Source organism: Girardinichthys multiradiatus, chromosome 21 (assembly GCF_021462225.1).
Source record: "Girardinichthys multiradiatus isolate DD_20200921_A chromosome 21, DD_fGirMul_XY1, whole genome shotgun sequence".
Taxonomy (NCBI): Eukaryota; Metazoa; Chordata; class Actinopteri; order Cyprinodontiformes; family Goodeidae; genus Girardinichthys; species Girardinichthys multiradiatus.
The window spans coordinates 7,837,525-7,853,207 of NC_061813.1; the positions used below are offsets into that span (position 1 = coordinate 7,837,525).

The 15,683-nt window shown below is 41.8% G+C and overlaps 1 protein-coding gene across 1 annotated transcript in view; it reads right to left on the reverse strand.

The window, feature by feature from the left end:
• Nucleotides 1-2,789: 2,789 nt before the first annotated feature.
• LOC124858484 (potassium voltage-gated channel subfamily H member 2-like) overlaps nt 2,790-15,683 on the reverse strand; it is a 47,755-nt gene continuing 34,861 nt past the window's right edge. Inside the window, exons 15-17 of the mRNA XM_047350559.1 lie at nt 14,474-14,579; nt 14,280-14,369; nt 2,790-5,872 (exon numbers count right to left, since the gene is read on the reverse strand). Of these exons, the coding sequence (XP_047206515.1) occupies nt 5,495-5,872; nt 14,280-14,369; nt 14,474-14,579 (574 nt within the window). The 3' untranslated portion in view covers nt 2,790-5,494. The remainder of the gene's footprint in view (nt 5,873-14,279; nt 14,370-14,473; nt 14,580-15,683) is intronic.

Below are 15,683 nucleotides of genomic sequence, written 5' to 3' on the forward strand. Positions count from 1 at the left end.
ATATTTCAGTTAGTGTGCAATGAATCTAAAATATATGAATGTTAAATTTTCATCATGACATTATGGAAAATAATGAACTTTATCACAATATGCTAATATTTTGAGAAGGACCTGTACACATACATCTCAAACAATGTTTTGTCATTCACTTTAGAAAGTGAAGCTCATATAAAATATAGATTTATTACATTCAGAGTGAAATATTTCAAGCTTTTGTTACTTGTTATTTTGATGGCTGTGGCTTACAGAATATAAAAACCCAAATTTCAGTGTCAGAAATCTGAATATAAAAATAAAATGATAAAAAAGATATTTTAAATAGAAATGCCCAGCTTCTGAAAAGATTATCATTTTTATGGACTCAAAACTTGGTTGGGACTCATTTTGCATGAATTTCTGCATCAGTGCGATCAGCCTGTGGTTCTACTGAGCCCAATTTGCTTTGATAGCAGCCTTTAGGTCATCTGCATTGTTGGGTTTGGTGTCTCTCATCTTCCTCTTCACATTACCCCATGAATTCTTTATAGGGTTTAGGACAAGTCAGTTTTTCTGGCCAATCAAGCACAGAAACACCATGATCAGAGAACCAGCTTTTGGTACCTTTGGCAGTGTGGGCAGGTGTCAAACATCAGCATCTCTTTACAGCTTCTTTAGAGCAGAGGGAAGCATGAAGTGCACTAAAATGTAGATTTGTGTTGACTGTGGACCAACACCAGCAGATGGCATGGCACCCCAAATCATCACTGAGTGTGGAAACTTCACTCTGGACTTCAAGGAATGTGGATTCTGTGCCTCTCCACTCTTCCTCCAGACTTTGGGACTTTGATTTCCAAATGAAATGCAAACTTTACATTTATCTAAAAAGAGGACTTTGGGCAACTGAGCAACAGTCCAGTTATTTTTCTTCTTAGACCCCGAAAGCTGCGTCTGACTTTGTCTCTGGTTCAGGAGTGGCTTGACACAAGGGATGTAACATTTCTAGCCCATGTGTAGGACTTGTCTGTGTGGATCTTGATTCGTTGACTTCAGCCTTAATCCACTCCTTGTGAAGCTCCCCCAAATTTCTGAATGGATTTTGTTTGAAAACCATTTCAAGGCAGCGGTTATGCCGGATGCTGGTGCACCTTTTACTATAAAACGTTTTCCTTCCGCTCAACTTTCTTTTTTTCAGATTTTTTTGCAGCACTAGTAGCCTTTATTTTTTGTTATTTGAAAAGGAAGTGGGGAGAAGAGAGGGAGAAGACATGCATTTCAACTCACCAGGGACAGGACTTGAACCAGAGACAGCTGCGCTCAAGACTGAAGCGTCTGTATATGGGTCGCGCTCTACTGCTATCCCATGCACCGTGCCCCTCAACTTATTATAAATATGCTTGGATATAGCACCCTGTGAACAACCAACCTCCTTCACTATTTTCTTTTGTGGCTTCCCCTCAATGACTGTCTTCTGGATATCTGCCCAGTCAGCAGTCTTTCCCATAATTGTGTAGCCTACAGACAATTTAGAGGCTCAGGAAACCTTTGCAGGTTAATTAGCTGATTGGGATGTGACACCATCAGTTTCCAATACTTTTCACAATATTCTAATATTGACACTGAAATTTGCGTTTTCATTATCTGTAAGCCATAATTATCAAAATTGCAAGAAATAAAGGCTTGAAATATTTCATTCTTTGAGTAATGAATCTATGTAATATATAAATAACTTTCTGAAAGAGTAACTAAAAAGTTTTTAATTGTTTTAGATATTTTAATATTTTGAGATGTACCTGTATATTGACAATTATGGTGTGTATACATTTCAGCAACAAGAAGAGAGTAACAAGAACATGGAGAGCTACTGGGTTCCACAAAGAACCTTCACCTCCTCCAGGGTATGAGCTCTTAATAAAGCTGAGACAAAGCGATTTCAGCCATTGTCCACATGCAAACCAAATATATCCACCACAATAAATAAATTAAATATCTTAGACACAAACAGCAGAGTAACATTTCTCAATACTTCATTAAAGGGAAATTCTTCCAGTGATCAACTCTATAAAAGTCTCCTGATTGGTTGATTTTGAGTTGTTGGACAAAGGAAACTGGGCACCCATGACATGACTGACACATTCCTGAGTCTTCATTAAAACATGCGCTGTTTACATCAACATAAAGTGCAGAATGTTTTTAGTTTTCCAGACAAACTCAAGCTGCTACAGGTTAGAACTTTTTAAAGGACTATTGCACTTCACTGACACTTTCCCTTCACTGTCTTCAGCATATTATACCAGGATAAGCTTTGTCTGTGGGACTTTATATCAGGGAAGACAATTTAATGATAGGATAGGTGTTTATTTTCCACCGCTTTGGTGTCATTGCACCTAATCTTGATTTTACTTTGTGTGTCTCTGTCCAACCTTAGGTATCTGGAAAAACAAACAAACATACTTGTATTACCACTTCACCCAAAATATGACCTATCAGTTTTCTTCTGCTACGTCATGGCCACCATCTGATGCTCTTGTGATAGTTCTTCATTTTTTCTATACCTGTTAGAGGTCATAATGATATGTCTGATGTGGGTTTTTTAGCTTACAGTTTAATCTTTTCCCACACATCATCTTCATCATAATTGTTGAACCAATACCTTGTGTTGACCACTGAATAATTTGGTATATGTGTTACCTTTGAAGAAAAGATCAAATGCTTATGTGACGATCTTAGAAAAGGAGTTATAACAGACTTAAAGCAACGTTTTAAAGGGACAATAGTTTTTTGCTAGTTCCTGTTGAGTGGTTATATCTGCATTAAATAACTCTTAGTATCTTTATTTTGCATAAGTAGAATTAGCATGTACAACAAGCTGATGCTAATGTGTATTTTCTGATTGGGCCATCCTAAACACCTAGAGCCTCAAAATGCCAGAGCAGATCAGGCAGATGTTGTAAAGTGGTGTCACGTTAGCCATAGATACAGATGCACATGTAAAGGTGGAATGAGATCCATCACAATTAGCTTCCCATGTGATGCATGCACTGCATAACAGAACCTGTTAAATGTAACCAGCCAGAAAAACAGCATTACCAATAATGACACAACTAACATGTTCTGTTTTAAAGTACATGTAGGAAGATGACTGTCATAGACTGCAACGTTGGATGGTCTTTTATAAATACCTTAAATAAACAGTAAAAACTGTCTATTGTTTGGGGATTTAAAAAGTTATTTGAACATTTTTTTCTTAGAGGTGAAACAAGATCTTGCAATATTAAAATGCTCCAATATTCCTGATTAATGTAAAGTTTGTCTATTCAGGTACTGTCGCCAGGTGGCTTTGTCTGGTAAAATAAGTTAAACTTTTTATTACAGGCCCCAGGTATGAAGGTTAGTGCTTTTGGCTTGACACCCTATTGTATATATGTGTGAGACTCTTATTTTGAAGAACAAAAGGAAGTTCTATGAGTAATTAATTATTGAACTTTGAGTTACCCTATTGTGTTAACCAATACACAGTTCTTGTCAGGCTAGAAGACAACACTTGCTTCCATAACCATAGGTTACCCTGACATTTATTCATTTAACTATGTGGATTTAGAGACTGGTTAACTATTATGTGCTAACGTGTGCTAAAGTTAGCATCAACTTCTGAGGTTGCTTTTTTTTTTATTTGAGTTTTATGAAACATCTACTCTATTTGTCAGAACATAAAAATGGGAGCATTTTTAGAGCTTTTCTGTATTTAGAAACACAATAGAAGAGACAAGCACAAAAGTGCAAAATAAGAACATGTCAAGCAGGGACTGGAATATTTTATATGAGCCACTCAGCTCGAATTGGACAAACTGCCAGCTTCAGGCTCCAAATTAAACAAATTTGTATCTAGAGATGCAAAATGAGGGGACTAAAAGTTTAAAGCAGCCGGCAGATTTTGACTGCACTTCTCAACAGAACTCCACTTAACGCTGTAATGTAAAATGGCGCTAAAATATAATTATGTCTTGGTTCTTTTAACCACTTTAAAAAGGACCATGTCTTCTGTAATGAAACACTTTAAAGGGTTTGTATTTCATACAGCAAACCTTCCACCTGCCTCTTTCAAGAGGATTCATTCATCTGTCTGTCTGGGAAAAAAAAACCCTAGCAAAAGAACCCAGTGAGCCTTTATCACATTTTGAAGCAAACATGCCAAACTCTGTATGAGACGAGAACAGAGACAAACCCACACTGAAAGCCTCCGACCGGACCCTATCCCACACATAGTAGTACAGGACTCATTTCTTCCTGCCAGTGTTTGCATATTGTACTGTACATCGAATAATAATGCCGCATTCGGCTGGTTGTTGTAAACTGGCAAACTCGTATACTTGCGTATCACATGACAAGCTCATATATACAAGGTAAAAGCATTCAGGGTGCGTGCTTGGGGTGAAAACAAAATTAAGGACCAATAAAATCTGAGGTAGCAAATTCAATAATGATAAACTAGAATTCTTCTACGTATGAGCCTTAACTGGGTGTTAGAAATCACTGCTGACCTCATCACTTCACAGAGGTTGATGATCAAGTGACTTTTTAGTTTCCCTGTAAGGCCACAGCTCATGCAGGAGCTCATGGAGTTAGGTTCCTGCTTGATTAAGTCTATACAGAGCTGTTTTGGTGTACTGCTCTTGTGGAAACCTTGTAAGTTTGCCAGTTTACCTGTTACTGACACTACCCAAGCATGCCATGTCTGTTCAGCTCTGTAGGAAATGTGTACGTTTATGATAGGGCAGCTGATATGTTCTTCAAGAAAATTCATGGCTTGTAACCCTCCAGTTCCTACACCCTGATGTGCGGACCAGCCAATCCAGTGTGCTCTTGGGCAGAGTATAAATTGTAACATTAGCTTCGCCTCTTGGGGCAGGACATCAAGAGGACAGAACCAGTGACAGAAAGGGACAGCAGGATTCCTGTTAGGCCAGCTAACACTACAAATCACCAACCAGTCTGTGAGTTTATCGGAAGCGCATTGGACATATATAGAAAGAATAATCACCGTATCAAGGTTTTCAGTGCAAGACGTAAAATGGCTACTTTTTTGTCATTATTTTGTCCAATGTTGTCTTGTTCTCTTCAGTCCTCCAACACTGGATACAGCAGTAAAGGGATTCTTATATAAGTTGGTGGTCTTTTCAAAACGAAGGATCCTTAGCAGCTGACTGAGAGGCCCAGACCAGACTGATCAGGGTTAGAGACAGAGATGACCTCTGTTCGGCTTATGGTTTTGGTTAAAGGTTGAAGCTCAGAAAGCTCAAGATGTCTCCTGAGGGGGTACTCAAAGACAAAGACTGAGGCAGAAGGAGAGGTTCAGCAATTTTCTTGACCCTTTATCATGGCTTTACTCTGTCTGAACAGGTTAATGGTCAGTGCCTGAAAGGGTTTAAATGGTAGATCCAGCTGGTGCCACCTGATCTTCTACTTGCTATATGAAACAATCAATACCGCTCTTCTCCCCCTCCTCTCCCCTTTTTCCTTAGCTCCCCCCTGGGTCAGAGCCATGTCGCTGTGGTGTCTGTGAATCCAGAGGTGTCTGTGATTCTTGAAGTGAGAACCTTCCTTGGGTCTCAGCATCCATAGGTGATACCTCTGTCCCAGCAGCTGGCCTCATATGTTCCCCTGATGCAAAGTCCAATTCTCCTCCCAAACGCGTTTCCACATCTGCTGTGCACCCTGCTGCCATCACTCCAGCCCCGCTGCAAAGTCCGAGCTCCAGCTCCAGATGCTGCCCCAAGCTGCCCAGTCCAGAGGATTCAGGTTGATCCTGGTCAGTGGTGATAAGAGAGGAGTCCTGGGGCTGCATAGAATCCAGTGGCTTGGCTGGGAACTCTTCAAAGTTCTGGGAGTCCAAAATCTGCAAGGAAAAAACCCTGTTAAGCACTGAATGTCATTACAACACTGCAAAGTCGAAGCCTTATTTAATTTAGGGCTTTGTAGAATGGAGAAACAACCATTAAACCTTGAGCACAATTAGAACACAGTTACAGGGGTTGGACAATGAAACTGAAACACCTGGTTTTAGACCACAATAATTTATTAGTATGTTGTAGGGCCTCCTTTAGCGGCCAATACAGCGTCAATTTGTCTTGGGAATGACATATACAAGTCCTGCACAGTGGTCAGAGGGATTTTAAGCCATTCTTCTTGCAGGATAGTGGCCAGGTCACTACCTGATACTGGTGGAGGAAAACGTTTCCTTACTCGCTCCTCCAAAACACCCCAAAGTGGCTCAATAATATTTAGATCTGGTGACTGTGCAGGCCATGGGAGATGTTCAACTTCACTTTCATGTTCATCAAACCAATCTTTCACCAGTCTTGCTGGTCTTGTTGGTGCATTGTCATCCTGATACACGGCACCATCCATTGGATGCACATGGTCCTCAAGAATGGTTCGGTAGTCCTTGGCAGTGATGTGCCCATCTAGCACAAGTATTGGGTCAAGGGAATGCCATCTTATGGCAGCCCAAACCATCACTGATCCACCCCCATGCTTCACTCTGGGCATGCAACAGTCTGGGTGGTACGCTTCTTTGGGGCTTCTCCACACCGTAACTCTCCCGGATGTGGGGAAAACAGTAAAGGTGGACTCATCAGAGAACAATACATGTTTCACATTGTCCACAGCCCAAGATTTGCGCTCCTTGCACCATTGAAACCGACGTTTGGCATTGGCATGACTGACAAAAAGTGTGGCTATAGCAGCCCGGCCGTGTATATTGACCCTGTGGAGCTCCCGACGGACAGTTCTGGTGGAAACAGGAGAGTTGAGGTGCACATTTAATTCTGCCGTGATTTGGGCAGCCGTGGTTTTATGTTTTTTGGATACAATCCGGGTTAGCACCTGAGCATCCCTTTCAGACAGCTTCCTCTTGCGTCCACAGTTAATCCTGTTGGATGTGGTTCCTCCTTCTTGGTGGTATGAAGACATTACCCTGGATACCGTGGCTCTTGATACATCACAAAGACTTGCTGTCTTGGTCACAGATGCCCCAGCAAGACGTGCACCAACAATTTGTCCTCTTTTGAACTCTGGTATGTCACCCATAATGTTGTGTGCATTTCAATATTTTGAGCAAAACTGTGCTCTTACCCTGCTAATTGAACCTTCATACTCTGCTCTTACTGGTGCAATGTGCAATCAATGAAGACTGGCTACCAGGCTGGTCCAATTTAGCCTTGAAACCTTCCACACTAAAATGACAGGTGTTTCTGTTTCATTGTCCAACCCCTGTATGTACATCAATGTCAAACAGGACAGTCGTTCAAGTTCACCAGGAAGTAATTATGACTGTGGTCATAATTATTATACACTGTGGATGATGTTGCTAAGAAAAAATCAGAAAGACTGAAGGGGGATTTCACTCATCTTCTGAATATTGTTGTTTCTCAGCGGACCCTTTGCACCGATTTTCTGTGGAGATTAGGTTTTTTCGAGACTTTTGATGATTAATAAGTGGTTAAAAAAACATGTGCTACCACACCTGTGAACTTCATCGACAACTTCAGTATTTTTTGGGAAAAAAGACAAGTCTTCAAGCAAGATGGTTTCTGTTTGAACAAGCCAGGAGCCAGACGTCTCACATCTAATTTCTATTCAGTAAATAATCAGCCAGCAGCTTCGACCTTCAGAAGAGAACATGGAGTATCAACAACAATGAGAACGCTGCCTCCAACAGCTCCAGCAGAGACAACCGGTGAGTTAGCTAAGAAAGAGAGGTCATCAAAAAAGGCATCCCCGCCGAAATTTACTGAAGAAGTGGACCCCCCCGTTAAACCCCCCTGCCCCCAAACCCAGACCGACACCCCCGGTAAACCACCCTCACCCCAGATCCTGACCCAGACCGCACAGAACTCTCCCATCTGCCCACTGAGCTCTCTTTTTGCTTTACTGGATTCTGATTAAATGAAAGGACCTCTTAAGATCAGGACCCAAATGGCTCTGACATCTTCTACATTTAAAACCCTCCGTGGCCGAGACCCTGCTACTGAACCAACATCTTCCAAATGCCGCAGAGCCCCACCACCTCCTAATCTATCTCCTCCTAATCAGGACCTTCAAATCACTTCTATGTGATACAGTCTGGGCCCCAGTGGTAACTCTATCAGAAATGAGCATCTCCAGGAAAAACTTGGGCCCCTAATAGGAGATAGTTGTAAAATCTCTGTGCTTATACGTGACAGAAAGAACAAAGCCAAAAGGATAAGAGACAGTAATAAACAATAAAAAAAAAGCCATAAACTGTCAGGTACAACCAGAGACAGAGTTAATATCAGCAACTAAGTCATATAAACTGGCTTTACTGAACATTAGATCTCTGTCAGGAAAATCATTTTTAATCAATGACTTCATTACTGATCACAATCTTGATGTGATGTTTTTAACAGAAACATGGTTACATGAATTTAATGAAGCTCCCATTCTGATAGAGGCGACACCTCCGAACTACAATTTTCTTTGTGAGAGCAGACAGCAAAGAAAAGGCGGAAGGGGGGACACTTTGTTTAAAGATTTATTAGAGTGTAAAAAGTATTTCTGGGCAAATTTGACTCTTTTGAATATTTGGCTCTCCAGGTAAAGAGCCCGGTCCGAACAATGTTCTTGAATATTTACAGGCCTCCTAAGTTCAAAACAAACTTTTTCAGTGATTTTGATGAGCTTTTATCTGTGATATGTGCTGATTATGACTGTTTAATTATTGTGGGAGACTTCAACATTCACATGGACAATCCTGAAGATAGAAGTGCAATAGAACTACAGGTCCTTCTCAAAATATTAGCATATTGTGATAAAGTTCATTATTTTCCATAATGTAATGATGAAAATTTAACATTCATATATTTTAGATTCATTGCACACTAACTGAAATATTTCAGGTCTTTCATTGTCTTAATACGGATGATTGTGGCATACAGCTCATGAAAACCCAAAATTCCTATCTCACAAAATTAGCATATTTCATCCGACCAATAAAAGAAAAGTGTTTTTAATACAAAAAACGTCAACCTTCAAATAATCATGTACAGTTATGCACTCAATACTTGGTCAGGAATCCTTTTGCAGAAATGACTGCTTCAATGCGGCGTGGCATGGAGGCAATCAGCCTGTGGCACGGCTGAGGTCTTATGGAGGCCCAGGATGCTTCGATAGTGGCCTTTAGCTCATCCAGAGTGTTAGGTCTTGAGTCTCTCAACGTTCTCTTCACAATATCCCACAGATTCTCTGTGGGGTTCAGGTCAGGAGTGTTGGCAGGCCAATTGAGCACAGTGATACCATGGTCAGTAAACCATTTACCAGTGGTTTTGGCACTGTGAGCAGGTGCCAGGTCGTGCTGAAAAATGAAATCTTCATCTCCATAAAGCTTTTCAGCAGATGGAAGCATGAACTGCTCCAAAATCTCCTGATAGCTAGCTGCATTGATCCTGCCCTTGATAAAACACAGTGGACCAACACCAGCAGCTGACACGGCACCCCAGACCATCACTGACTGTGGGTACTTGACACTGGACTTCTGGCATTTCCTTCTCCCCAGTCTTCCTCCAGACTCTGGCACCTTGATTTCCAAATGACATGCAGAATTTGCTTTCATCCGAAAAAAGTACTTTGGACCACTGAGCAACAGTCCAGTGCTGCTTCTCTGTAGCCCAGGTCTGGGAAATGCTGCACCTGTAGCCCATTTCCTGCACACGCCTGTGCACGGTGGCTCTGGATGTTTCTACTCCAGACTCAGTCTACTGCTTCCGCAGGTCCCCCAAGGTCTGGAATCGGCCCTTCTCCACAATCTTCCTCAGGGTCCGGTCACCTCTTCTCATTGTGCACCGTTTTCTGCCACACTTTTTCCTTCCCACAGACTTCCCACTGAGGTGCCTTGATACAGCACTCTGGGAACAGCCTATTCGTTCAGAAATTTCTTTCTGTGTCTTACCCTCTTGCTTGAGGGTGTCAATAGTGGCCTTCTGGACAGCAGTCAGGTCGGCAGTCTTACCCATGATTGGGGTTTTGAGTGATGAACCAGGCTGGGAGTTTTAAAGGCCTCAGGAATCTTTTGCAGGTGTTTAGAGTTAACTCGTTGATTCAGATGATTAGGTTCATAGCTCGTTTAGAGACCCTTTTAATGATATGCTAATTTTGTGAGATAGGAATTTTGGGTTTTCATGAGCTGTATGCCACAATCATCTGTATTAAGACAATTAAAGACCTGAAATATTTCAGTTAGTGTGCAATGAATCTAAAATATATGAATGTTAAATTTTTATCATGACATTATGGAAAATAATGAACTTTATCACAATATGCTAATATTTTGAGAAGGACCTGTATGTGACACTCTTAGAAATTTTGGTTTGACTCAACATGTTAAACAGCAAACACACAAACAGGGACCTATTTTGGACTTGATCATCACTAAGGGTCTAAACATTTCCAATGTGTCTGTAACTGATGTTGCCCTATCTGACCACTTTTCTGTTATTTTTGAAAGCATCCTCTGCAATGACTCAGTTTGCCAAAGAGACATGATAAGAAAACGCATCTTTAAGGACGGTGCTGCTAAAACCTTTAACCAGATTTACTCTTCTACCTCCACTTCGCCCTGCAACACTGTAGATGAGCTGGTAGAAACATTCCATTCTAAAATCTCGGACATCATTGATTCAATTGCTCCAATTAAAGTGAAAGTCGTTTCTGGGAAGAAAATGTCTTAGTGGAGAAGTGCTCCACAAGTCAGAAGCGAAAAAAAGGAGTTTTAGTTAAGTTTTCAGTCCAATTTCATTTTCTTATCCATCATTCTATTCTCTGTTTCTTTTTAAAATTACCTCTATTGTTTGATTTTCTGTATCATTGTAATGTTTTTCCTTATGTACAGCGCCTTGAGTGTGTCAGATCCTGGTCATCTTTTGCCTGCTACTAACCCTTTTCCACCAGTAGGAGCCGTAGGAGCTGAAGGATCAGGGTGGTCAGGTGTTTTGCATGTTGTCATCAGCTGGAGGACTATAAGAGGGAGGCGAGCCAGTACTTCGATGCCTGAGTGTTTTGCCTCTTCGTGGTATTCTACCTGGCCAATATCATGGTTTAGAGAAATTTGCTTTTCTGAGAAAACTCTGTTATCCTTGACTAATAGTCTGTTTTGTCTCAGGTTACCTAAGCCTCGTTCCATTAAGAGATCTCAGGAAAACCTTCTAACAGTGTGTGGACTCTGGATCTTTTGTTTCGCCCGCTGGCAGCCGGATCGGACGTTTTCCTCACAGCTTCAGGCGAACCCTGTCCACCCTCCACCGTTACCTCCCAGGACTGCCTAGCTCCGGCGGCGCTGCGTAGCCCGCTGCCTCCTCCAGGATCACAATCTCTCTCCCTGGTGGACCTAACCCAACCTGACGTAAGCTCCCTTGCAGAGTACAATTTAAGAGTTTCTGTTGTGGTGTCTTACCTGCGTCCATTTCCTTGCAGCCGTTCAGCTGTTTCTGTTTCCAGTACCTGGTCCTGAAAATAAAGCTCCTAAAACGCTTCTCTGTTTTATCGTGTTTTTCTGCATGTGGGTCAAGTTGGCCATCTCCAATATGACAGAGTGCCTTGTTGCTGAAAAGCGCTATATAAATAAACTTGACTTGACTTGACTATGGTTTGCTTTGGGACATTGTCTTATTCATCATGTACTCTTGGCCTGCTCTCTCTAAATGTTTCTGAAAACACTGTTGTTAAACCCTTGTTGGAGACACCTTGCTTGGACGCTAACTTCCTCATAAATTCAACCTTTCTTGACACTTGGCTTTTTTTCTTAGATCTGGGGCTGGAACTCAAACCTGGAAAAGTTGGAGAGTAGCCATCATATATGGGGTGTGTCGAGTCAAACCTTTCAGTCAAAAGTTCCTAAGAAAGTCATCTCAGCTCAGACTTTAGATTATCTAACATTTGATGCTCCATTACAGTCCACTTTTCAGGAAAATCATTTCACAGAAACAGGTAGTAAATGATGCCGGGTTTTAGCGCTGTTATAAATCTTTTCGGCATATCCGGTCAGTGGTTAGGATGTCTATTCAGATGGCTTACAGCTGTATGTCTGTATGGGTCTATCATGCAATCAAAACAGAAATTATGTTATAGGTCTGGTCTATGACGTTGTTATAACTGTACTGTTCCTCTGGATGACCATGCGAACAGTCACGGTCACTGCAGAAATGGAACCAGAGGTCTCAGAGAAAATTTTGGCCAAACCCTCTAATTTGAACACCAGCCAATGGAGGTGATTAGATCAGTCTTGTTCCATCTGAGAAACCCTGACATTAGTCGGATCTTGCAAGATCTTTATCCATTCTCTCTAAGGTTAGATTACTGCACTTCTATTAGAGCTACCAATGAGGAGCTTGCTAGTACGTCGGATGTTACTGTAGCAGGGCTTGCATCTCTGCACGATCTTCCAGTAGAGGCTTGAGCAGATTTTAAGTTGTTGCTTAAAATCTGCTCTAGCAGAGCTGGTGATCCCTTTGGACATCTGAACATGCTCTGCATTCCAGAGTTCTGTTGAGCATCACCAGGATTTGCAAGAAGACATTAGGTGAACAATCTTTTTAATTCTGTGCACTTCAAGGAACAGTCTAGCTCTGTCAATGACATGTACAGGTCCTTCTCAAAATATTAGCATATTGTGACAAAGTTCATTATTTTCCATAATGTCATGATGAAAATTTAACATTCATATATTTTAGATTCATTGCACACTAACTGAAATATTTCAGGTCTTTTATTGTCTTAATATGGATGATTTTGGCATACAGCTCATGAAAACCCAAAATTCCTATCTCACAAATTTAGCATATCATTAAAAGGGTCTCTAAACGAGCTATGAACCTAATCATCTGAATCAACGAGTTAACTCTAAACACCTGCAAAAGATTCCTGAGGCCTTTAAAACTCCCAGCCTGGTTCATCACTCAAAACCCCAATCATGGGTAAGACTGCCGACCTGACTGCTGTCCAGAAGGCCACTATTGACACCCTCAAGCAAGAGGGTAAGACACAGAAAGAAATTTCTGAACGAATAGGCTGTTCCCAGAGTGCTTTATCAAGGCACCTCAGTGGGAAGTCTGTGGGAAGGAAAAAGTGTGGCAGAAAACGCTGCACAACGAGAAGAGGTGACCGGACCCTGAGGAAGATTGTGGAGAAGGGCCGATTCCAGACCTTGGGGGACCTGCGGAAGCAGTGGACTGAGTCTGGAGTAGAAACATCCACAGCCACCGTGCACAGGCGTGTGCAGGAAATGGGCTACAGGTGCCGCATTCCCCAGGTCAAGCCACTTTTGAACCAGAAACAGCGGCAGAAGCGCCTGACCTGGGCTACAGAGAAGCAGCACTGGACTGTTGCTCAGTGGTCCAAAGTACTTTTTTCGGATGAAAGCATGTCATTCGGAAATCAAGGTGCCAGAGTCTGGAGGAAGACTGGGGAGAAGGAAATGCCAAAATGCCAGAAGTCCAGTGTCATGTACCCGTAGTCAGTGATGGTCTGGGGTGCCGTGTCAGCTGCTGGTGTTGGTCCACTGTGTTTTATCAAGGGCAGGGTCAATGCAGCTAGCTATCAGGAGATTTTGGAGCACTTCATGCTTCCATCTGCTGAAAAGCTTTACGGAGATGAAGATTTCATTTTTCAGCACAACCTGGCACCTGCTCACAGTGCCAAACCCACTGGTAAATGGTTTACTGACCATGGTATCACTGTGCTCAATTGGCCTGCCAACTCTCCTGAGCTGAACCCCATAGAGAATCTGTGGGATATTGTGAAGAGAACGTTGAGAGACTCAAGACCCAACACTCTGGATGAGCTAAAGGCCGCTATCGAAGCATCCTGGGCCTCCATAAGACCTCAGCAGTGCCACAGGCTGATTGCCTCCATGCCACGCCGCATTGAAGCAGTCATTTCTGCAAAAGGATTCCCGACCAAGTATTGAATGCATAACTGTACATGATTATTTGAAGGTTGACGTTTTTTGTATTAAAAACACTTTTCTTTTATTGGTCGGATGAAATATGCTAATTTTGTGAGATAGGAATTTTGGGTTTTCATGAGCTGTATGCCAAAATCATCCGTATTAAGACAATAAAAGACCTGAAATATTTCAGTTAGTGTGCAATGAATCTAAAATATATGAATGTTAAATTTTCATCATTACATTATGGAAAATAATGAACTTTATTACAATATGCTAATATTTTGAGAAGGACCTGTAATCATGTTAGCACTGAATTTATGCTTAATAACAGAACAAGCTTTACCTGTGATAGGGAAGCCAGTGTATCTGTTTCTAAAGGTGGGACGGGCGGAACTGCTCGGTCTCCTGGTCCTGGACCAGGGTAGGGTGAGGGCTGCAGAGCACAAATGTCTTGTGTAAATTCTCTCTTTACAAAACTAAAAGAGAAAATGTTCCTTTGTTGACCAACCACATACTGACATGATGACCATGTGGTACCTGAGGAGGTGATGAAACGGCACTGTAAGCTGGAGGAACCATGGCCATCTGCCTCTGCAGAAGCTGCATGATGACGCCAATGTCCGCTGACATGCGGCTCTCCAACCTGTATACAGAAAGGAAAGGATCATCCTCTGCTTCTGAATTTGATGTTATTCAAATACTAAGAAAGTAAGTTAGTAAGTAAGTAGGTAAGAAAGTAAAGTATATATATAAAGCGCCCATCACAAACACAAAGTCAGAAAGCGCTGTTGGGACCGCAGCCATCAGAGCAGGCTCCCTGTGACGTCATTCTGTCCAACATGGCTGCCTCTATCTGGCTGCAGTCAGCAGCTTACAGGGAGGCCGCTGAAGGTCTTTAAACTTGCAAGTATAAGACTATTACTTCGAAGAATACTTGGATCCAGAGTGACTACGGTCTGACGGCTGAATACCTGCAACAAAGTTAAGTATGATCTGCTGCTCAAATAATCCAGCGTTCATACAAAATGGGTCATTAAGACAAGCGTGGCTTGAACTTTTCTTTTTGAGACCTACAGAGAAGCAACCAGAGAATTCCCAGCAGAGACCCTATCTCAGCTGCCAGTCCTTTGTTCTGCCCGCCACGAGACTGGATCGGACCGGACAACTTCACTTCTTAACTCGTCGCCCTAGGACATCCTTTCTTCAGAAGGGTTCATGTAAGAGGTTTTGTTTGGGCAGTGAAAATTAGTTTAGGATGGAATAATCTAAACACTGTTTATTTCATGATGTTTGCTTTGTCTGTGTTGAGAAAACCCAGCTGTCAATGTGGTGGCAGACAACCTGCTCAGCTAATATGAACAAGCCTCTCAGCCTTGAGGCTAGTTATTTGTTCTGTTGTTTTAAAATTAAGGCAAAATTTATTTAAAGGATGGTTTTAAACACAGCTTGGCCATAACACGCCATCAGCACTGAGGCGCATATGTAGGTGTATATTAAAGCTGGTTAAAAGTGCATGTTTGACTTTAAAGAAATGGTGAATAAGGTATAGGCTTTCCTTTGTTTGCTGAAACCGCTAACCGCTAAAGCTAAGCTGGCCAGATGTTTATATCCTACAAACCGCCATCTTAGTAGTCTGTTACTCCAGGAGATGGCCATTAAACACCATTAAGATTCAATTATCCAGAAAGGTTGTTGATTCCCATTCCAGATAATATTTCCTTAAATATTATTTTACTAAACAAAGACA